At 53.8% G+C, this 23,323-nt stretch overlaps 1 protein-coding gene across 2 annotated transcripts; it reads right to left on the bottom strand.

The window, feature by feature from the left end:
• Positions 1-647: 647 nt before the first annotated feature.
• LOC119960462 (uncharacterized protein C14orf93-like) lies at positions 648-17,192 on the bottom strand. Of its 2 annotated transcripts, XM_038788183.1 has the most exons (4): positions 17,125-17,192; positions 14,101-14,771; positions 9,694-9,987; positions 648-729 (listed from the first exon to the last, which is right to left on the bottom strand). In XM_038788183.1, the coding sequence occupies exons 2-4, from the start codon at positions 14,314-14,316 to the stop codon at positions 664-666; spliced, it is 576 nt and encodes a 191-aa protein (XP_038644111.1). In that variant the 5' UTR covers positions 14,317-14,771; positions 17,125-17,192; the 3' UTR covers positions 648-663. The 2 variants fall into 2 exon arrangements, with proteins under 2 accessions (XP_038644111.1, XP_038644112.1); XM_038788184.1 differs by lacking the exon at positions 17,125-17,192 and having other exon boundaries at positions 14,101-15,225.
• Positions 17,193-23,323: the final 6,131 nt, after the last annotated feature.

Here is a 23,323-nt window from a genome sequence, read left to right as displayed (position 1 = left end):
CTCTCCCCCGTTCCCCTCTCCCCCCGTTCCTCCCTCTCCCCCCCCCCCCCGTTCCGTCCCTCTCTCTCCCCCATTCCCTCCCTCTCTCCCCCGTTCCCTCCCTTTCTCTCCCCCGTTCCCTCCCTCTCTCCCCCGTTCCCTCCCTCTCTCCCCGTTCCCTCTCTCTCCCCCGTTCCCTCCCTCTCTCCCCGTTCCCTCCCTCTCTCTCTCCCCGTTCCCTCCCTCTCTCCCCCGTTCCCTCCCTCTCTCCCCCCCCGTTCCCTCTCTCTCTCCCCCGTTCCCTCTCTCTCTCCCCCGTTCCCTCTCTCTCTCTCTCCTATTCTCTCCCCATCTCACTCCCCATGTGTCCCTCGGCCTCTCGCTGTCTCTCTATCCCGCACCAACCCCAGCCTCCCACTCAGGGTGACTGAAAGGTCACAGAGCCGTCCACGTTCCCCGGGGTCATCCCCAAAACTCCGGCACCGCAGGCTTGAATCAGAAACCACGCCCTCCCCTTCCTCCCCCTCCCGTAACGCCTGAGACTGCCACAGAGTGTCTGCAACAAGGTGGGAAGGTGCCACGCCCCAGATAGCGGCTGTCCGGTTAACGGGTGAGTCAGGGGGCCCAGCTCGGAGAGACCTGCTCCCCGCGGGGCTGGTCAGGACCAGGCGGAAGCGGCAACACTCACCTCTCCGAGCCATTGAACCTCTTGTCGTTGGAGACGTGGTTGTGAATGTTGTGAACCATTTTCTGCGGAAGAAGACAGAAGACAGAGTGAGCCGTTTGGTCAGCTGGGCCAATCAAAACTCTCCTCGATGGGACTCGGGCGGAAGGTCGTTTCAGAGGGTCGGTACTGGCTCGATGGGCCGATCGGCCCCCGCCTGCTCTGGGAGGGATTCTGCGACTGGTTGCACTCCGCTCAAACGTCCCAAAGGCTGGCACGTGTACACTCGGGCCCCAAGTTGCGATTGGGCAGCACTCGAGGAACAATCCCAAGTGCGCCACACGAATGGCTCCGTTAACAATATCAGATCGTAACGTTGGTGCGATCACATTTCCCAGGAGCAACATTCATACCCGGCAGCCCGTCCTTCGCAAGTGCCTGCTAAGTGCTATCTCTCTCTCTCTCTAAGCCTGCTAAGTGCTATCTCTCTCTAAGCCTGCTAAGTGCTATCTCTCACTAAGCCTGCTAAGTGCTATCTCTCTCTAAGCCTGCTGTCAGTGCTATCTCTCTCTCTAAGCCTGCTGTAAGTGCTATCTCTCTCTCTCTAAGCCTGCTAAGTGCTATCTCTCTCTCTCTCTCTAAGCCTGGTACGTGCTATATCTCTCTCTAAGCCTGCTAAGTGCTATCTCTCTCTAAGCCTGCTCTGGGTGCTATCTCTCTCTCTAAGCCTGCTGTGAGTGCTATCTCTCTCTCTAAGCCTGCTGTCAGTGCTATCTCTCTCTCTCTAAGCCTGCCAAGTGCTATCTCTCTCTCTCTCTAAGCCTGCTGTGGGTGCTATCTCTCTCTCTAAGCCTGATGTCAGTGCTATCTCTCTCTCTAAGCCTGCTGTCAGTGCTATCTCTCTCTCTCTAAGCCTGCCAAGTGTTATCTCTCTCTCTCTCTAAGCCTGCTGTGGGTGCTATCTCTCTCTCTAAGCCTGATGTCAGTGCTATCTCTCTCTCTAAGCCTGCTAAGTGCTATCTCTCTCTAAGCCTGCTCTGGGTGCTATCTCTCTCTCTAAGCCTGCTGTCAGTGCTATCTCTCTCTCTAAGCCTGCTAAGTGCTATCTCTCTCTAAGCCTGCTGTCAGTGCTATCTCTCTCTCGCTAAGCCTGCTAAGTGCTATCTCTCTCTCTCTAAGCCTGCTGTCAGTGCTATCTCTCACTCTAAGCCTGCTAAGTGCTATCTCTCTCTCTCTAAGCCTGCTAAGTGCTATCTCTCTCTCTCTCTAAGCCTGCTAAGTGCTATCTCTCTCTCTCTAAGCCTGCTAAGTGCTATCTCTCTCTCTTTCTAAGCCTGCTGTAGGTGCTATCTCTCTCTCTAAGCCGGCTAAGTGCTATCTCTCTCTCTAAGCCTGCTAAGTGCTATCTCTCTCTCTAAGCCTGCGAAGTGCTATCTCTCTCTCTCTAAGCCTGCTAAGTGCTATCTCTCTCTCTAAGCCTGCTAAGTGCTATCTCTCTCTCTAAGCCTGTTAAGTGCTATTTCTCCTTCTCTAAGCCTGCTGTAGGTGCTATCTCTCTCTCTAAGCCTGCTAAGTGCTATCTCTCTCTCTAAGCCTGCTAAGTGCTATCTCTCTCTAAGCCTGCTGTGGGTGCTATCTCTCTCTCGAAGCCTGCTAAGCGCTATCTCTCTCTCTCTCTAAGCCTGCTAAGTGCTATCTCTCTCTCTCTAAGCCTGCTGTAGGTGCTATCTCTCTCTCTAAGCCTGCTAAGTGCTATCTATCTCTCTAAGCCTGCTAAGTGCTATCTCTCTCTCTCTAAGCCTGCTGTGGGTGCTATCTTTCTGTCGAAGCCTGCTAAGTGTTATCTCTCTCTCTCTAAGCCTGATGTCAGTGCTATCTCTCTCTCTAAGCCTGCTAAGTGCTATCTATCTCTCTCTAAGCCTGCTGTGGGTGCTATCTCTCTCTCTAAGCCTTCTGTGAGTGCTATCTCTCTCTCTAAGCCTGCTGTCAGTGCTATCTCTCTCTCTCTCTAAGCCTGCTAAGTGCTATCTCTCTCTAAGCCTGCTGTCAGTGCTATCTCTCTCTCGCTAAGCCTGCTAAGTGCTATCTCTCTCTCTCTAAGCCTGCTGTCAGTGCTATCTCTCACTCTAAGCCTGCTAAGTGCTATCTCTCTCTCTCTAAGCCTGCTAAGTGCTATCTCTCTCTAAGCCTGCTAAGTGCTATCTCTCTCTCTCTCTAAGCCTGTTAAGTGCTATCTCTTTCTCTCTAAGCCTGCTGTAGGTGCTATCTCTCTCTCTAAGCCTGCTAAGTGCTATCTCTCTCTCTCTAAGCCTGCTAAGTGCTATCTCTCTCTCACTAAGCCTGCTAAGTGCTATCTCTCTCTCTAAGCCTGCTAAGTGCTGTCTCTCTCTCTCTCTAAGCCTGCTGTGATTGCTCTCTCTCTCTCTCTCTCTCTAAGCCTGCTGTGAGTGCTCTCTCTCTCTCTAAGCCTGCTGTGGGTGCTCTCTCTCTCTCTCTCTTTTTACCCCTGTCTAACTCTCTGTGGTTGTCTGTCTTGTGTTTTTGTGTGTCTATAGAGATAGGGAGGGTTATAGGGGGCTGGAGGAGGTTACAGAGATAGGGAGGGGTGTGGGGGCTGGAGGAGGTTACAGAGATAGGGAGGGTTATAGGGACTGGAGGAGGTTACAGAGATAGGGAGGATTGTAGGGGCTGGAGGAGGTTACAGAGATAGGGAGGGTTGTAGGGGCTGGAGGAGGTTACAGAGATAGGGAGCGGTCTCAGGGCTGGAGGAGGTCACAGAGATAGGGAGGGTTGTAGGGGCTGGAGGAGGTTACAGAGATAGGGAGGGTTGTAGGGGCTGGAGGAGGTTACAGAGATAGGGAGGGGTGTAGGGGCTGGAGGAGGTTACAGAGATAGGGAGGGTTGTAGGGGTCTGGAGGAGGTTACAGAGATAGGGAGGGTTGTAGGGACTGGAGGACATTACAGAGATAGGGAGGGATGTAAGGACTGGAGGAGGTTACAGAGATAGGGAGGGTTGTAGGGGTTGGAGGAGGTTACAGAGACAGGGAGGGTTGTTGGGGCTGGTGGAGGTTACAGAGATAGGGAGGGTTGTAGGGGAGGAGGTTACAGAGATAGTGAGGGGTGTAGGGGCTGGAGGAGGTTACAAAGATAGTGAGGGGTGTAGGGGCTGAAGGAGGTTACAGAGATAGTGAGGGGTGTAGGGGCTGGAGGAGGTTACAGAGATAGGGAGGGTTGTAGGGGGCTGGAGGTTACAGAGATAGGGAGGGTTGTAGGGGCTGGAGGAGGTTACAGCGATAGGGAGGGGTGTAGGGGTTGGAGGAGGTTACAGAGATAGGGAGGGTTGTCGGGGCTGGAGGAGGTTACAGAGATAGGGAGGGTTGTAGGGGTCTGGAGGAGGTTACAGAGATAGGGAGGGTTGTCGGGGCTGGAGGAGGTTACAGAGATTGGAAGGGTTACAGGGGGCTCGAAGTTATAGAGATAGGGAGGGTTGTAGGGACTGGAGGACATTACAGAGATAGGGAGGGATGTAGGGACTGGAGGAGGTTACAGAGATAGGGAGGGTTGTAGGGGTTGGAGGAGGTTACAGAGACAGGGAGGGTTGTTGGGGCTGGTGGAGGTTACAGAGATAGGGAGGGTTGTAGGGGAGGAGGTTACAGAGATAGTGAGGGGTGTAGGGGCTGGAGGAGGTTACAGAGATAGTGAGGGGTGTAGGGGCTGAAGGAGGTTACAGAGATAGTGAGGGGTGTAGAGTCTGGAGCAGGTTACAGAGATAGGGAGGGGTGTAGGGGGCTGGAGGAGGTTACAGAGATAGGGAGGGATGTCGGGGCTGGAGGAGGTTACAGAGATAGGGAGGGTTGTAGGGACTGAAGGAGGTTACAGATAGGGAGGGGTGTAGGGGGCTGGAGGAGGTTACAGAGATAGGGAGGGGTGTAGGGGGGTTGGAGGAGGTTACAGAGATAGGGAGAAGCGTAGGTGCTGGAGGAGGTTATAGAGATAGGGAGGGTTGTAGGGGGCTGGAGGAGGCCACAGAGATAGGGAGGGTTGTAGGGGAGGGGGTTACAGAGATAGGGAGGGGTGTAGGGGCTGGAGGAGGTTACAGAGATAGGGAGGGTTGTAGGGGGCTGGAGGAGGTTACAGAGATAGGGAGGGTTGTAGGGGCTGGAGGAGGTTACAGAGATAGGGAGGGGTGTAGGGGGCTGGAGGAGGTTACAGAGATAGGAAGGGTTGTAGGGGGCTGGAGGAGGTTACAGAGATAGGGAGGGTTGTAGGGGCTGGAGAGGGTTACAGAGATAGGGAGGGTTGTAGGGGGCTGGAGGAGGTTACAGAGATAGGGAGGGTTGTAGGAGGTTACAGAGATAGGGAGGGTTGTAGGGGGCTGGAGGAGGTTACAGAGATAGGGAGGGTTGTAGGGGGCTGGAGGAGGTTACAGAGATAGGGAGGGTTGTAGGGGGCTGGAGGAGGTTACAGAGATAGGGAGGGTTGTAGGGGCTGGAGAGGGTTACAGAGATAGGGAGGGTTGTAGGGGGCTGGAGGAGGTTACAGAGATAGGGAGGGTTGTAGGAGGTTACAGAGATAGGGAGGGTTGTAGGGGCTGGAGGAGGTTACAGAGATAGGGAGGGTTTGTAGGGGGCTGGAGGAGGTTACAGAGATAGGGAGGGTTGTAGGAGGTTACAGAGATAGGGAGGGTTGTAGGGGGCTGGAGGAGGTTACAGAGATAGGGAGGGTTGTAGGGGGCTGGAGGAGGTTACAGAGATAGGGAGGGTTGTAGGGGGCTGGAGGAGGTTACAGAGATAGGGAGGGTTGTAGGGGCTGGAGAGGGTTACAGAGATAGGGAGGGTTGTAGGGGGCTGGAGGAGGTTACAGAGATAGGGAGGGTTGTAGGAGGTTACAGAGATAGGGAGGGTTGTAGGGGGCTGGAGGAGGTTACAGAGATAGGGAGGGTTGTAGGGGGCTGGAGGAGGTTACAGAGATAGGGAGGGTTGTAGGGGCTGGAGAGGGTTACAGAGATAGGGAGGGTTGTAGGGGCTGGAGGAGGTTACAGAGATAGGGAGGGTTGTAGGGGCTGGAGGAGGTTACAGAGATAGGGAGGGTTGTAGGGGGCTGGAGGAGGTTACAGAGATAGGGAGGGGTGTAGGGGCTGGAGGAGGTTACAGAGATAGGGAGGGTTGTAGGAGGTTACAGAGATAGGGAGGGTTGTAGGGGGCTGGAGGAGGTTACAGAGATAGGGAGGGTTGTAGGGGCTGGAGGAGGTTACAGAGATAGGGAGGGTTGTAGGAGGTTACAGAGATAGGGAGGGTTGTAGGGGGCTGGAGGAGGTTACAGAGATAGGGAGGGTTGTAGGGGGCTGGAGGAGGTTACAGAGATAGGGAGGGTTGTAGGGGGCTGGAGGAGGTTACAGAGATAGGGAGGGGTGTAGGGGCTGGAGGAGGTTACAGAGATAGGGAGGGGTGTAGGGGCTGGAGGAGGTTACAGAGATAGGGAGGGGTGTAGGGACTGGAGGAGGTTACAGAGATAGGGAGGGGTGTAGGGGCTGGAGGAGGTTACAGAGATAGGGAGGGGTGTAGGGGGCTGGAGGAGGTTACAGAGATAGGGAGGGTTGTAGGGGGCTGGAGGAGGTTACAGAGATAGGGAGGGTTGTAGAGCTGGAGGTAACGTTCCCACTTTATAGTTTGTTCTTGTAGTTTAGTGTCCTTCACTTCCTTAACTATGGGCGATTAATCCCTTCCTGGAATCCTACTTCCTCATTGGGATAAATTCTTGTTATGACTCATAACTATTTTCAGATATATGTCATTGCTGATAACCGTCTTTCCTGCGAAACACTTCCTCCGATCCACACCAGCCGATCCGGCCCCTCATTCCTTTGTAATTACCCTTATTTAAGTTTAGCATACTTGTTCCTGAACCACGTTCCTGGGTTCCTGCTCCTGATCACTGCCCAGTGATCCCTGGGTTAGAGAGAGAGGGGAAATCAGCCAGGGTTCCTGTTCCTGATCACTGTCCAGAGATCCCTGGGTTAGAGAGAGGGGAAATCAGCCAGGGTTCCTGCTCCTGATCACTGTCCAGAGATCCCTGGGTTAGAGAGAGGGGAAATCAGCCAGGGTTCCTGCTCCTGATCACTGTCCAGAGATCCCTGGGTTGGAGAGAGAGGGGAAATCAGCCAGGGTTTCTGCTCCTGACCACTGTCCAGTGATCCCTGGGTTAGAGAGAGGGGAAATCAGCCAGGGTTCCTGCTCCTGATCACTGTCCAGAGATCCCTGGGTTAGAGAGATAGGGGAAATCAGCCAGGGTTCCTGCTCCTGATCACTGTCCAGAGATCCCTGGGTTGGAGAGAGAGGGGAAATCAGCCAGGGTTCCTGCTCCTGATCACTGTCCAGTGATCCCTGGGTTAGAGAGATAGGGGAAATCAGCCAGGGTTCCTGCTCCTGATCACTGTCCAGAGATCCCTGGGTTAGAGAGAGAGAGAGGAAATCAGCCAGGGTTCCTGCTCCTGATCACTGTCCAGAGATCCCTGGGTTAGAGAGAGAGGGGAAATCAGCCAGGGTTCCTGCTCCTGATCACTGTCCAGTGATCCCTGGGTTAGAAAGAGAGAGGGGAATTCAGCCAGGGTTCCTGCTCCTGATCACTGCCCAGTGTTCCCTGGGTTAGAGAGAGAGAGGAAATCAGCCAGGGTTCCTGCTCCTGATCACTGCCCAGTGATCCCTGGGTTAGAGAGAGAGAGGAAATCAGCCAGGGTTCCTGCTCCTGATCACTGTCCAGTGATCCCTGGGTTAGAGAGAGAGAGGGGGAATCAGCCAGGGTTCCTGCTCCTGATCACTGCCCAGTGATCCCTGGGTTAGAGAGAGGGGGGAAATGAGCCAGTGTTCCTGCTCCTGAACACAGCCCAGTGATCCCTGGGTTAGAGAGAGAAGGGAAATCAGCCAGGGTTCCTGCTCCTGATCACTGCCCAGTGATCCCTGGGTTAGAGAGAGAGGGGAAATCAGCCAGGGTTCCTGCTCCTGATCACTGTCCAGTGATCCCTGGGTTAGAGAGAGAGGGGAAATCAGCCAGGGTTCCTGCTCCTGATCACTGTCCAGTGATCCCTGGGTTAGAGAGAGAGAGGGGAAATCAGCCAGGGTTCCTGCTCCTGATCACTGTCCAGAGATCCCTGGGTTAGAGAGATAGGGGAAATCAGCCAGGGTTCCTGCTCCTGATCACTGTCCAGAGATCCCTGGGTTGGAGAGAGAGGGGAAATCAGCCAGGGTTCCTGCTCCTGATCACTGTCCAGTGATCCCTGGGTTAGAGAGATAGGGGAAATCAGCCAGGGTTCCTGCTCCTGATCACTGTCCAGAGATCCCTGGGTTAGAGAGAGAGAGAGGAAATCAGCCAGGGTTCCTGCTCCTGATCACTGTCCAGAGATCCCTGGGTTAGAGAGAGAGGGGAAATCAGCCAGGGTTCCTGCTCCTGATCACTGTCCAGTGATCCCTGGGTTAGAGAGAGAGAGGGGAATTCAGCCAGGGTTCCTGCTCCTGATCACTGCCCAGTGTTCCCTGGGTTAGAGAGAGAGAGGAAATCAGCCAGGGTTCCTGCTCCTGATCACTGTCCAGTGATCCCTGGGTTAGAGAGAGAGAGGAAATCAGCCAGGGTTCCTGCTCCTGATCACTGCCCAGTGATCCCTGGGTTAGAGAGAGAGAGCAAATCAGCCAGGGTTCCTGCTCCTGATCACTGCCCAGTGATCCCTGGGTTAGAGAGAGAGAGAGGGGAAATCAGCCAGGGTTCCTGCTCCTGATCACTGTGCAGTGATCCCTGGGTTAGAGAGAGAGAGGGGGAATCAGCCAGGGTTCCTGCTCCTGATCACTGCCCAGTGATCCCTGGGTTAGAGAGAGAGGGGAAATCAGCCAGGGTTCCTGCTCCTGATCACTGTCCAGTGATCCCTGGGTTAGAGAGAGAGGGGAAATCAGCCAGGGTTCCTGCTCCTGATCACTGTCCAGTGATCCCTGGGTTAGAGAGAGAGAGGGGAAATCAGCCAGGGTTCCTGCTCCTGATCACTGTCCAGTGATCCCTGGGTTAGAGAGAGAGGGGAAATCAGCCAGGGTTCCTGCTCCTGATCACTGCCCAGTGACCCCTGGGTTAGAGAGAGAGGGGAAATCAGCCAGGGTTCCTGCTCCTGATCACTGTCCAGTGATCCCTGGGTTAGAGAGAGAGAGGGGAAATCAGCCAGGGTTCCTGCTCCTGATCACTGTCCAGTGATCCCGGGGTTAGAGAGAGAGAGGGGGAATCAGCCAGGGTTCCTGCTCCTGATCACTGTCCAGTGATCCCTGGGTTAGAGAGAGAGGGGAAATCAGCCAGGGTTCCTGCTCCTGATCACTGTCCAGTGATCCCGGGGTTAGAGAGAGAGAGGGGGAATCAGCCAGGGTTCCTGCTCCTGATCACTGTCCAGTGATCCCTGGGTTAGAGAGAGAGGGGAAATCAGCCAGGATTCCTGCTCCTGATCACTGTCCAGTGATCCCTGGGTTAGAGAGAGAGAGGGGAAATCAGCCAGGGTTCCTGCTCCTGATCACTGCCCAGTGATCCCTGGGTTAGAGAGAGAGAGAGGGGGAAATCAGCCAGGGTTCCTGCTCCTGATCACTGCCCAGTGATCCCTGGGTTAGAGAGAGAGGGGAAATCAGCCAGGGTTCCTGCTCCTGATCACTGCCCAGTGATCCCTGGGTTAGAGAGAGAGAGAGGGGAAATCAGCCAGGGTTCCTGCTCCTGATCACTGCCCAGTGATCCCTGGGTTAGAGAGAGAGGGGAAATCAGCCAGGGTTCCTGCTCCTGATCACTGTCCAGTGATCCCTGGGTTAGAGAGAGAGGGGAAATCAGCCAGGGTTCCTGCTCCTGATCACTGCCCAGTGATCCCTGGATTAGAGAGATAGGGGAAATCAGCCAGGGTTCCTGCTCCTGATCACTGTCCAGTGATCCCTGGGTTAGAGAGTGGGGAAATCAGCCAGGGTTCCTGCTCCTGATCACTGTCCAGTGATCCCTGGGTTAGAGAGAGAGCGAATCAGTCTGGATCTCACTGTGAAACTTACCGACAATACTACGTCCCTCTTCCTGCGTGAGTTCTTTAACCCTCCGTGTCGGGAGGGCGCTGTGTACGCCGGTGTGGCCTGATGCAGACCGGTGAACCCTGAATGAAACATGTCCTCGATGAACATCAGATTGGACCCACTGGAATCCTCGGAACCCTGGGAGGCCTCCGGGTAGAGGTCAGGATGCGGTTCGGACGCCGGCCGGAGGTCAGGACAGGAGCCCGGCAGCCTGCACGAGGGCGAACTCACTGATTCCCGCACGGGAGATCCGACAGAAGCGTAGCAGTCACTGACCTGTCAGAGGTAAGGGAGACATTGGTTAGCCAGACGATAAGAGAGGCTGGACGGCAGCACGTAACAGGGGAGCCTCACGCTGCTCCAGCTGCCGGTACCGGTGTCAAACGGGCGCCGCGGGTCCGCGCATGCACGCTACGGCCAGCGGGAATGTGAGCATGGGTCGGCTGAGGCCAGAGGGCACTAGGAGGGGGGGTGACCTGGGGGGGGCTACTCCCACCAGCCAGCGGCACAACCGTCTGCAAACTATGGCGAAGTTGGACACCTACGTCGCTAGAAACTGGGGCTGGTTTAGCACACTGGGCTAAATCGCTGGCTTTCAAAGCAGACCCAGGCAGGCCAGCAGCACGGTTCGATTCCCGTACCAGCCTCCCCGGACAGGCGCCGGAATGTGGCGACTAGGGGGCTTTTCACAGTAACTCCATTGAAGCCGACTCGTGACAATAAGCGATTTTCATTCATTCATTTCGAACTCAGCCCAACGCATCACACAACTCGCCACCCCCACATTGATTCCGTCTACACCTCCCGCTGCCTCAGGAAGGCAGACAGCATTATCAGAGACCCCTCCCACCCAGGCATTGCCTTCTTCCAGACCCTTCCATCAGGCAGAAGGTACAGAAGCCTGAAGACCCACAAATCCAGACACAGCTTCTTCCCCACAGCTACCAGACTCCTCAACGACTCCCCCTCGGACTGATCTGTTCCCTGTAAGAACACTATTCACCACGCCCTATGCTGCTCTTGCTCATGTATTTGTTTTGTTTGGCCCCTTGTTCTGCACTGTAACCAATCACTGTTTGTCGATGTACCATTTGGCAATGATTATTCTTGTGTCAACTCTGTACGTTCCCTCGGCCGCATGAAAATACTTTTCACTTCGGTACATGTGACAATAAATCAAATTAAATTACAGTATGTGTGTTAGGGAACGCATTGGGGTGGTGCAGAATAGCGATTAGGCGTCAAATCGGCAACCACCGGGATTTTGCCGTCGGATCCCATTGTCCGTCCGATCGTGCGACCCGATTTCACCGTAGGTCAATGGAGACTCCTGCCCTCTGTGTAGATAACTTTTAAAATCAATTTAGAGTACCCAATTCTTTTTTTTTTTGAAATTAAGGGGGCAATTTGGCGTGGCCAATCCACCGACCCTGCACATCCTTTTTGGCTTGTGGGGTAGAGACCCACGCACGTAGCGGGAGAATGTGCAAACTCCAGGCGGACAGTGACCCGGGGCAGGGATCGAACCAGGAATTTCACACTGCCTCCTGCTCTCTATATTATAGAGAATAACAGTCCCTGTGTATATTGTAGAGAATAACAGTCCCTGTGTATATTATAGAGAATAACAGCCCCTGTGTATATTATAGAGAATAACAGTCCCTGTGTATATTATAGAGAATAACAGTCCGTGTGTATATTATAGAGAATAACAGTCCGTGTGTATATTATAGAGAATAACAGTCTGTGTGTATATTATAGAGAATAACAGTCCCTGTGTATATTATAGAGAATAACAGTCCCTGTGTATATTATAGAGAATAACAGTCCCTGTGTATATTATAGAGAATAACAGCCCCTGTGTATATTATAGAGAATAACAGCCCCTGTGTATATTATAGAGAATAACAGCCCCTGTGTATATTATAGAGAATAACAGTCCCTGTGTATATTATAGAGAATAACAGTCCCTGTGTATATTATAGAGAATAACAGTCCCTGTGTATATTATAGAGAATAACAGTCCGTGTATATTATAGAGAATAACAGTCTGTGTATATTATAGAGAATAACAGTCTGTGTATATTATAGAGAATAACAGTTTGTGTATATTATAGAGAATAACAGTCTGTGTGTATTATAGAGAATAACAGCCCCTGTGTATATTACAGAGAATAACAGTCCCTGTGTATATTATAGAGAATAACAGCCCCTGTGTATATTATAGAGAATAACAGTCCCTGTGTATATTATAGAGAATAACAGCCCCTGTGTATATTATAGAGAATAACAGCCCCTGTGTATATTATAGAGAATAACAGTCCCTGTGTATATTATAGAGAATAACAGCCCCTGTGTATATTATAGAGAATAACAGCCCCTGTGTATATTATAGAGAATAACAGTCCCTGTGTATATTATAGAGAATAACTGCCCCTGTGTATATTATAGAGAATAACAGTCCCTGTGTATATTATAGAGAATAACAGTCCCTGTGTATATTATAGAGAATAACAGTCCCTGTGTATATTATAGAGAATAACAGTCTGTGTATATTATAGAGAATAACAGCCCCTGTGTATATTATAGAGAATAACAGTCCCTGTGTATATTATAGAGAATAACAGTCCCTGTGTATATTATAGAGAATAACAGTCCCTGTGTATATTATAGAGAATAACAGTCCCTGTGTATATTATAGAGAATAACAGTCTGTGTATATTATAGAGAATAACAGTCCCTGTGTATATTATAGAGAATAACAGTCCCTGTGTATATTATAGAGAATAACAGTCCCTGTGTATATTATAGAGAATAACAGTCTGTGTATATTATAGAGAATAACAGTCAGTGTATATTATAGAGAATAACAGTCCCTTTGTATATTATAGTGAATAACAGTCAGTGTATATTATAGAGAATAACAGTCCCTGTGTATATTATAGAGAATAACAGTCCCTGTGTATATTATAGAGAATAACAGTCCCTGTGTATATTATAGAGAATAACAGTCCCTGTGTATATTATAGAGAATAACAGTCCCTGTGTATATTATAGAGAATAACAGTCCCTGTGTATATTATAGAGAATAACAGTCCGTGTGTATATTATAGAGAATAACAGTCAGTGTATATTATAGAGAATAACAGTCAGTGTATATTATAGAGAATAACAGTCCCTGTGTATATTATAGAGAATAACAGTCCCTGTGTATATTATAGAGAATAACAGTCCCTGTGTATATTATAGAGAATAACAGTCCGTGTGTATATTATAGAGAATAACAGTCCGTGTGTATATTATAGAGAATAACAGTCTGTGTATATTATAGAGAATAACAGTCTGTGTATATTATAGAGAATAACATCCCCTGTGTATATTATAGAGAATAACAGCCCCTGTGTATATTGTAGAGAATAACAGCCCCTGTGTATATTATAGAGAATAACATCCCCTGCGTATATTATAGAGAATAACAGCCCCTGTGTATATTATAGAGAATAACAGTCCGTGTGTATATTATAGAGAATAACAGTCCCTGTGTATATTATAGAGAATAACAGTCCCTGTGTATATTATAGAGAATAACAGTCTGTGTATATTATAGAGAATAACAGTCCCTGTGTATATTATAGAGAATAACAGTCCCTGTGTATATTATAGAGAATAACAGCCCCTGTGTATATTATAGAGAATAACAGTCTGTGTATATTATAGAGAATAACAGTCCCTGTGTATATTATAGAGAATAACAGTCTGTGTATATTATAGAGAATAACAGTCCCTGTGTATATTATAGAGAATAACAGTCCCTGTGTATATTATAGAGAATAACAGTCTGTGTGTATATTATCGAGAATAACAGCCCCTGTGTATATTATAGAGAATAACAGTTTGTGTATATTATAGAGAATAACAGTTTGTGCATATTATAGAGTATAGCCGCCTCATGTATATTGCAGAGAATAACGGTCCCTGTGTATATTATAGAGAATAACAGTCTGTGTGTATATTATCGAGAATAACAGCCCCTGTGTATATTATAGAGAATAACAGTTTGTGTATATTATAGAGAATAACAGTTTGTGCATATTATAGAGTATAGCCGCCTCATGTATATTGCAGAGAATAACGGTCCCTGTGTATATTATAGAGAATAACAGTCAGTGTATATTATAGAGAATAACAGTCCCTGTGTATATTATAGAGAATAACAGTCCCTGTGTATAATTATAGAGAATAACAGTCAGTGTATATTATAGAGTCGAGCCGCCTCATGTATATTGCAGAGAATAACGGTCCCTGTGTATATTATAGAGTATAGCCGCCACGTGTATATTGCAGAGAATAACGGTCTCTCTGTGTTACTGACCTTCCCCGTGTACATACCATGTTTTCAGTGGAAGAGGCTTCGAGGTGCGCCTGACAATTTGCCGTTCCCGTCTCCTGGGTGTCCAGCGGTGTGTGGGGGAGGGTCACGATTTCCAGTGGGCCCTTCACGTCTTCCGGGGAGCCGGGCACCTCCTCCGGCGAGGGGGTGGCCTCCCGTGCCTGCTCGCCCCCCCTCGCCAGCCTCCGCACTTCCACCTGCAGCCCGCGCAGCATCCGCTGGTTGGCCCGGGCGATGGCCAGGGCCTCCTCGGCAGCGGTGGCCGCCGTCTGCAGCCGCTGGTAGATGAGGTGCAGGAGCTGGTCCGTGCCGCTGACGGCCACCCCCCTCGCCCCCCACCGTGACGGTGGCGGGGGGCGCGCTGGCCCCCCGGGAGGGGGGGGCCGCCGCCGCTGCCCGCCGCGGGGGGCGTGAAGAGAATGGTGGCGCTGAAGGACATCTGGGCGGCGCGGCGGCGGCGGGCAGGGAGGAGGGCAGGGCGGGCAACGTCACCGAGGAGGAGGCATCAAGCTGTCGCTCTGTGTGCCCGTCAGGATGATGCCCGGCAGCATCGGGCGCTTCGTAGGGGGCACGAGGGCCTGGTGGGCACCAGCTCCTGTTTCTCGCTGGCTGCCCTGCCCGCTCAATCGCCCCAGCACCGCCTCTTCGATTCTCCCCCCCGGCAGAGGACCTGCAACAGATGGAGAAGAGTTAACCCTTGCCATTCCACCCGCCATCGTTGACACTATTCACCACCCCACAACTCTCTGAAGGCTTTTCTCCTGAACCCCTGCTCTGGAACCTATTGGTGACTGTCCCATATCGAGGGTCCCCTATACCATCCCCAGGCGCTGGACCCGGACGGGGACCATTCTGCCCATCGGCTCCGCACAGGCCCAATTCATATTTATTTCCAATTCAAGGGCAATTTCGCACGGCCACAACACACAGCTTCTGGGTTCTGGGTTCTGGGTTCTGGGGGAGGCCCACGCAGAAACGGGGAGAATGTGCAAACTCCACACGGACAGTGACCCGGAGCTGGGATCGAATCCAGGTCCTCGGCACCGTGAGGCAGCAGTGCTAACCACTGCACCACCGTGCCACCCCCAGAAAGAGCATTTGACCTCGTCCCGCTCGCCCTCCAACCTCCAGCCCCTCCCCCTCTCCTCCAGCCCCTCCCCTCTCCTCCAGCCCCTCCCCCTCTCCTCCAGCTCCTCCCGCTCTCCTCCAGCCCCTCCCGCTCTCTCTCCTCCAGCCCCTCCCCCTCCCCCAGCCCCTCCCCCTCCCCCTCTCCTCCAGCACCTCCCCTCCTCCAGCCCCTCCCCTTCTCTCCTCCAGCCCTTCCCCCTCTCTCCTCCAGCCCCTCCCGCTCTCTCTCCTCCAGCCCCTCCCCTCTCCTCCAGCCCCTCCCCCATCTCCAGCCCCTCCCCTCTCCTCCAGCCCCTCCCCCTCCCCCTCTCTCCTCCAGCCCCTCCCCCTCTCTCCTCCAGCCCCTCCCGCTCTCCTCCTCCAGCCCCTCCCCTCTCCTCCAGCCCCTCCCCCTCCTCCAGCCCCTCCCCCTCCTCCAGCCCCTCCCCCTCTCCTCCAGCCCCTCCCGCTCTGCCTCCTCCAGCCCCTCCCCCTCCCTCCTCCAGCCCCTCCCCCTCCCTCCTCCAGCCCCTCCCCCTCCCTCCCTCCTCCAGCCCCTCCCCTCCCTCCTCCAGCCCCGCCCCCTCCCTCCTCCAGCCCCGCCCCCTCCCTCCTCCAGCCCCGCCCCCTCCCTCCTCCAGCCCCACCCCCTCCCTCCTCCAGCCCCTCCCCCTCTGTCTACTCCAGCCCCTCCCCCTCTCACTCCTCCAGCCCCTCCCCCTCTCCAGCCCATCCCCCTCTCACTCCTCCAGCCCCTCCCCCTCTCTCTCCTCCAGCCCCGCCCCCTCTCTCTCCTCCAGCCCCGCCCCCTCTCTCTCCTCCAGCCCCGCCCCCTCTCTCTCCTCCAGCCCCTCCCCCTCTCTCTCCTCCAGCCCCTCCCCCTCTCTCTCCTCCAGCCCCTCCCCCTCTCACTCCTCCAGCCCCTCCCCCTCTCTCTCCTCCAGCCCCTCCCCCTCTCTCTCCTCCAGCCCCGCCCCCTCTCTCTCCTCCAGCCCCGCCCCCTCTCTCTCCTCTAGCCCCTCCCCCTCTCTCTACTCCAGCCCCTCCCCCTCCCTCCTCCAGCCCCTCCCCCTCCCTCCTCCAGCCCCTCCCCCTCCCTCCTCCAGCCCCTCCCCCTCCAGCCCCTACCCCCTCCCTCCTCCAGCCCCTACCCCTCCTCCAGCCCCTCCCCCTCCAGCCCCTCCCCTGACTCCTCCAGCCCCTCCCCTCTCCAGCCCCTCCCCCTCTCCCCCCTCCAGCCCCTCCCCCTCTCCCCCCTCCAGCCCCTCCCCCTCTCCAGCCCCTCCCCCCTCCAGCCCCTCCCCCCTCCCCCTCCAGCCCATCCCCCTCTCACTCCTCCAGCCCATCCCCCTCTCACTCCTCCAGCCCCTCCCCCTCTCCCCCCTCCAGCCCCTCCCCCTCTCCCCCCTCCAGCCCCTCCCCCTCTCCCCCCTCCAGCCCCTCCCCCTCCCCCTCCAGCCCATCCCCCTCTCACTCCTCCAGCCCCGCCCCCTCTCTCTCCTCCTGGCCCCGCCCCCTCCTCCCAGCCCAAGTCTTTCCTCCAGTCCCCGCCCCCCTCAGTTTGAACGCTAACTGCCGCTGCGCGGGGCCGGGTGTCCCGGATGTGGGCGGGACCGGGTGTCCCGGATGTGGGCTGGGGCCGGGTGTCCCGGATGTGGGCGGGGCCGTGTTTCCCGGATGTGGGCGGGGCCGGGGCCTGGTACACGGAGACTCAGCCTGAGGGAGAGGGAGAGGAAGGGGGAGGGGAATGGGTACACACCCGGGATATACCCCACCCGGGCCGGGGGAGTTGGGGTGGGGGGAATGGGGGCCACCGCGGGGTCCCCCCACCCTCAATTATGAATAAAAATAAATAATAAATTTTTTATACATCTCCCCCCCCACCCGCCGCCATTCCTTCAGCCCCGTGTACCCACCAGCTCCAGATCCGTGTGCACCGACGCCACTCGGCCCCGTGTACACGGCGGCTCTCCCTCCCGCCTCCCGCCTGTCCCCATTGGCTACTTCGCCCGTCCGTCAGCACCGTGTCCCCCTCCCATTGGCCACTTCTCCCGTCCGTCAGCACTGTCTCCCCCTCCCATTGGCCGCTTTGCCCGTCCGTCAAACCATCGGTCGGCTCTCTCCCGCCTCATCCCCTCCATTGGTCGGTTTACCTGTCTGTCCGTCTCCCTCACGTTTTCATTGGTCCGCAGCGCTGTCTGTCAACGGATCCTCGACCGCTATTGGACGTCTCGTCGTTCCTCCCTTCACTGGTACCGCCTTACCCGCACTCACCCGCTCTCCATTGGTCACCTCTCCTGTCCATCAACTCGATGCACGCTGCCATTGGCCGTCCTGTCCCGCTGTTTCGTCCCTGTACCTCACGCCATTGGCTACTTCACCTGTCCGTCAGCCTCCCGCCCGCATCGATTGGCCGCTCCACCTGTCGGTCCCGCCCCTTCTCTCTTACTTCCGCCCTCACTCCTTTGGCGGCCACATGTCAGTCAGCCTCTCCGCCGCTGCCATTGGCCGTTTCACCCGTCACTCAGCCTTCCATTCCGCGATAGCCGACTGCCACTCCATTGTGACGCCATCACGCCAATCCCTCCTTACCTCTCCCGATTGGTCCTCGCCGCCGTCACTCGTGCGCCCTGTGGCCAATCGGGCTGCCCGCTCCTCCCTTCCTGCCTCCTCCCACGTGGGTGGCTTCCAGTCAAGAGGGCGGGTCGGGGCTGGACGGGCTGAATGGCCTCCTTCGGCACCTTGGAGGTGTTCTGTGAGGTCCCAGGGGGCCCAGATTGAGGGGGGGATTGAAGGAAAATGTTTTTTTGAAGAGGGTGGGCCTGGAACTCGCTGTTTGACCGGGTACGGGAGGCAGGACCCCTGACAACAATTGACAAGTGTGTGGATGAGGACCTGAAACCCGCGTGGCGTACAACAGCTCCGGAGCCGATGGCGTTCAGAGCGGATGGGTGCTCGGCGGCCGGCGCAGACACGGTGGGCCGGCGGGCCTCCTTCTGAGCCGTTTTTAAAAACACCACCACTCCATTCCCTAATCTCCTAAATTCCTGCTCAAAGACCACAATCCCGCCCTTCCCCGGTGATCAGTTGGGGGTAGGGGGGGACGTTTCTCCCTCTCGGGCAAGTCTCTCCTTCCTTGGGAAACGGGGGTCCTATCCCAGGATACGGGGGAGAGCATCGAGGACACAATTTAACCCTGAAAATTTTGGAAGGAGTGACCGTGACAAGGAAGTATTCAATGAATGGCCTGACCCTGGGAAGCTCCTGGGAACAAAGGGACCTTGGCATGTTGGTCCATTGCTCTCTGAAGGCAGGGCAGGTTAATAGGGTGGGGAAAAGGAAAATGGGACATAAGAATATAAGAACTAGGAGCAGGAGTAGGCCATCTGGCCCCTCGAGCCTGCTCCGCCATTCAATGAGATCATGGCTGATCTTTTGTGGTCTCAGCTCCACTTTCCGGCCCGAACACCATAACCCTTAATCCCCTTTATTCGTCAAAAAACTATCTATCTTTACCTTAAAAACATTTAATGAAGGAGCCTCAACTGCTTCACTGGGCAAGGAATTCCATAGATTCACAACCCTTTGGGTGAAGAAGTTCCTCCTAAACTCAGTCCTAAATCTACTTCCCCTTATTTTGAGGCTGTGCCCCCTAGTTCTGCTGTCACCCGCCAGTGGAAACAACCTGCCCGCATCTATCCTATCTGTTCCCTTCATAATTTTATACGTTTCTATAAGATCCCCCCTCATCCTTCTAAATTCCAACGAGTACAGTCCCAGTCTACTCAACCTCTCCCCATAATCCAACCCCTTCAGCTCTGGGATTAACCTCGTGAATCTCCTCTGCACACCCTCCAGTGCCAGTACGTCCTTTCTCAGGGAGACCAAAACTGAACACAATGTTCCAGGTGTGGCCTCACTAACACCTTATACAATTGCAGCATAACCTCCCTAGTCTTAAACTCCATCCTTCTAGCAATGAAGGACAAAATTCCACTTGCCTTTTTAATCACCTGCTGCACCTGTAAACCAACTTTTTGCGACTCATGCACTAGCACACCCAGATCTCTCTGCACAGGGGCATGCTTTAATATTTTATCGTTTAAATAATAATCCCGTTTGCTGTTATTCCTACCAAAATGGATAACCTCACATTTGTAAATTTGACACTTGCCTTTTATCAATCGAGGCAGAGATTACAACGGCAGGGAGGTCGCGTTGGAGTTGTGTCGAACTTTGGTGAGGCCAGAGTGCTGTCTGCAATTCTTGTCGCCACATTATAGGCAGTATGTGATTGCGCTGGAGGGGGTGCAGAGGAGGTTCACCAGGATGTTGGCCTGGGATTGAGCGTTTCAGCGACGGAGAGAGGCTGGATAGGCTTGGGTTGTTTTCGCTGGAGCAGAGGGGGCTGTGGGGCGACCTGATTGTGGACAGGATTATGAGGGGCATGGACAGGGAGCAGCTCTTCCCCCTTAGTTCAAAGGTCAGTCACGAGGGGGCACACAAGGTCAAGGTGAGGGGCGGGAGGTTTATGGGGGGGAATTTGAGGGCAAACCTTTTTACCCAGAGGGTGGTGACAGTCTGGAACGCACGGCCTGGGAGGGGGGTAGAGGCCAGTTGCATCACATCCTTTACAAAGTACCTGGATGAGCGCTTGGCAATGTCTTAACGGTCAAGGCTATGGGCCAAGTGCTGGCAAATGGGGTTAGGTGGGCAGCTCAGGAGTTTATCATGTATGGCGGCAGACTCGATGGGTCGAAGGGCCATTTCTTCATTGTATTTTTGTCATTCTATAAATCTTCAGGCCAATTTTTTTTTAAATTCAGAGTACCCCAATTATTTTTATTTCCAATTAAGGGGCAATTGAGCGTGGCCAATCCACCTACCCTGCACGTCTTTGGGTTGTGGGGGTCAAACCCACGCAGGCACGGGGAGAATGTGCAAACTCCACACGGACAGACCCCGTTTGGAGTATTGTGAGCAGTTTTGGGCCCCGTATCTAAGGAAGGATGTGCTGGGGCCTTGGAAAGGGTCCAGAGGGAGGTTCACAAGAACGATCCCTGGAATGAAGAGCTTGTCGTATGAGGAACGGTTGAGGACTCTGGGTCTGAACTCGTTGGGAGTTTAGAAGGATGAGGGGGGGGATCTTATTGAAACTTACAGGATACTGCGAGGCCTGGATAGAGAGGACGTGGAGAGGATGTTTCCACTTGTAGGAGAAACTAGAAGCAGAGGATTCACCATCTCAGACTAAAGGGACGATCCTTTAAAACAGAGATGAGGAGGAATTTCTTCAGCCAGAGGGTGGGTGAATCTGTGGAACTCTTTGCCGCAGAAGGCTGTGGAGGCCAAATCACTGAGTGTCTTTAAGACAGAGATAGATCGGTTCTTAATGAATGAGGGGATCAGGGGTTATGGGGAGAAGGCAGGAGAATGGGGATGAGAAAATATCAGCCATGATTGAATGGCGGAGCAGACTCGATGGGCCGAGTGGCCTAATTCTGCTCCTATGTCTGATGGACAGTGACCTAGGGCCGGGATTCCAACCCGGGTCCTCAGCGCCGCTGTCCTAGTGCTAACCACTGCTCCACACGCCGCCCGTTGTTGGGACGTGGGCCCTTGAAGAGACAGTTGAGAGTCACCCACATCGTAGTGTGGGTCTGGAGTCACGTGTAGGCCAGACCGGGTAAGGACATTAGTGAACCAGATGGGTTTTTACCACAATCGGCAATGGTTTCACCCATGCCCCCTAGATCACTCATCCAGTGACAATACCACGATGCCTCCCCCCCCCCCCCCACCCCTCGACTAAGCCCATCTCCTGACTATTCCCGCCACAATGATCCTTTGCAGACATTTCAAAGATGAAACACGGCAAGTCAGTTCCCTGTTCTGAAACAATAACTGCAGCAGGTACCAGCCAGTTCCCTATTCTGAAACAGTAACTGCAGCAGGCACCAGCCAATTCCCTGTTCTGAAACAATAACTGCAGCAGGTACCAGCCAGTTCCCTGTTCTGAAACAATAACTGCAGCAGGCACCAGCCAGTTCCCTATTCTGAAACAATAACTGCAGCAGACATCAGCCAGTTCCGTGTTCTGAAACAGTAACTGCAGCAGGCACCAGCCAGTTCCCTGTTCTGAAACAATAACTGCAGCAGGCACCAGCCAGTTCCCGGTTCTTTTTTTTTTAGAGAAATACAGCACAGAACAGGCCCTTCGGCCCACGATGTTGTGCCGAACTTTATTCCGAGGTTAATCATAGAATTTTGGACTAAGGGCAATTTATCATGGCCAATCCACCAACCTGCACATCTTTGGACTGTGGGAGGAAACCCACGCACACACGGGGAGGATGTGCAGACTCCACACAGTGACCCAAGTCAAAATCAAACCTGGGACCCTGGAGCTGTGAAGCAATTGTGCTATCCACAATGCTACCGTACTGCCCTTAGGAAGAAATTAATCTACACTCCATTATTCTACCATAATCCATGTACCTATCCAATAGCCGCTTGAAGGTCCCTAACGTTTCCGACTCAACTAACTGCAGCAGGAACCAGCCAGTTCCCTGTTCTGAAACAATAACTGCAGCAGGCACCAGCCAGTTCTGTTCTGAAACAATAACTGCAGCAGGCACCAGCCAGTTACCTGTTCTGAAACAGTAACTGCAGCAGGCAGCAGCCAGTTCCTTGTTCTGAAACAATAACTGCAGCAGGCAGCAGCCAGTTCCCTGTTCTGAAACAATGACTGCAGCAGGCACCAGCCAGTTCCCTGTTCTGAAACAGTAACTGCAGCAGGCACCAGCCAGTTCCCTGTTCTGAAACAGTAACTGCAGCAGGCACCAGCCAGTTCCCTGTTCTGAAACAGTAACTGCAGCAGGCAGCAGCCAGTTCCCTGTTCTGAAACAGTAACTGCAGCCGGCACCAATCAATCAAGTCCCTCTGGAACATCCAGCCAGCAAGGCATTTCAAGCGCGAGAGAGAGAGAGAGAGAGAGAGAGGGAGAAAGTGAAAAGGGCAGCGCTGTAATGGTACTGTCTGTCGGAGCTGTGTACCGTCTCTTTCTCTAGAAGTACTGCACCCAATCTGCAAAGTGACCCCCCCACCCTCCGGCGAAGAAAAACCCCGAGCCGAGATCGACCGTGGAAGTCTTCCCCGGACGACAGCACCAAGGGGAACAGTTCAGCGAAACGGTCGCGAGGTTCAATCACCGCATTGAGCCCAATGAACGAAGAGCCCGCCCCTGTCTCCCCGTATCCCATTTGAAGCAGATCCTCTCGCGCTGCCGTCTGTACAGGCGGGACCCAAAAAAAGCATGTACGCCGTGGAGATTTTCGTTTTTTTTATATATATATATATATATATAAAGAAGCTTCGTAAGAAACTGCTTGGCTGTCGAATGGCAAATACCCTACAAACCCGACACAAATATTAAATAGAACATACAGTGCAGGAGGCCATTCGGCCCATCGAGTCTGCGCCAACCCACATTAAGCCCCTCACTTCCAGCCTATCCCCGTAACCCCTCCTAACATTTTTGGACACTAAGGGGCAATTTAGGCCAATCCACCTAACCTGCACATCTTTGGACTGTGGGAGGAAACCGGAGCACCCGGAGGAAACCCACGCACACACGGGGAGGACGTGCAGACTCCGCACAGACAGTGACCCAGCCGGGAATCGAACCTGGGACCCTGGCGCTGTGAAGCCACAGTGCGAGCCACTTGCACTACCGTGGCTGACCCCCATTGGGTCACTTACAGAAATGGAAAAGCGCGGGGCAGCACAGTGGTTGGCACCGCTGTCTCGCGGCGCCAGGGTCCGAGGTTCGATTCCCGGCTCGGGTCACTGTCTGTGCGGAGTCTGCACCTTCTCCCCAGTGACTGCGTGGGTTTCCCCCCGGGTGCTCCGGTTCCCTCCCACAGAGCCCCGAAAGACGTGCTTGTTGGGTGGATTGGCCAGAATCAGATTGCCCCCTCAGTGCCCACCGTCGTGGCGGTGGGGGTGCAGACTCGATGGACCGATTGGCCGTCTCCCGCCATGTCCTGCCGCCCCCCTCCACCCGCCAACTGGCTGCTTCGCGAATCCCAGGCAGGACAATGTTCTGCACAGGAC

The sequence above is a fragment of the Scyliorhinus canicula genome, unplaced genomic scaffold (genome assembly GCF_902713615.1).
Source record: "Scyliorhinus canicula unplaced genomic scaffold, sScyCan1.1, whole genome shotgun sequence".
Classification (NCBI taxonomy): Eukaryota; Metazoa; Chordata; class Chondrichthyes; order Carcharhiniformes; family Scyliorhinidae; genus Scyliorhinus; species Scyliorhinus canicula.
Note: the sequence above shows the minus strand (reverse complement) of the source record. Positions and strands in the feature narration are given on the sequence as shown.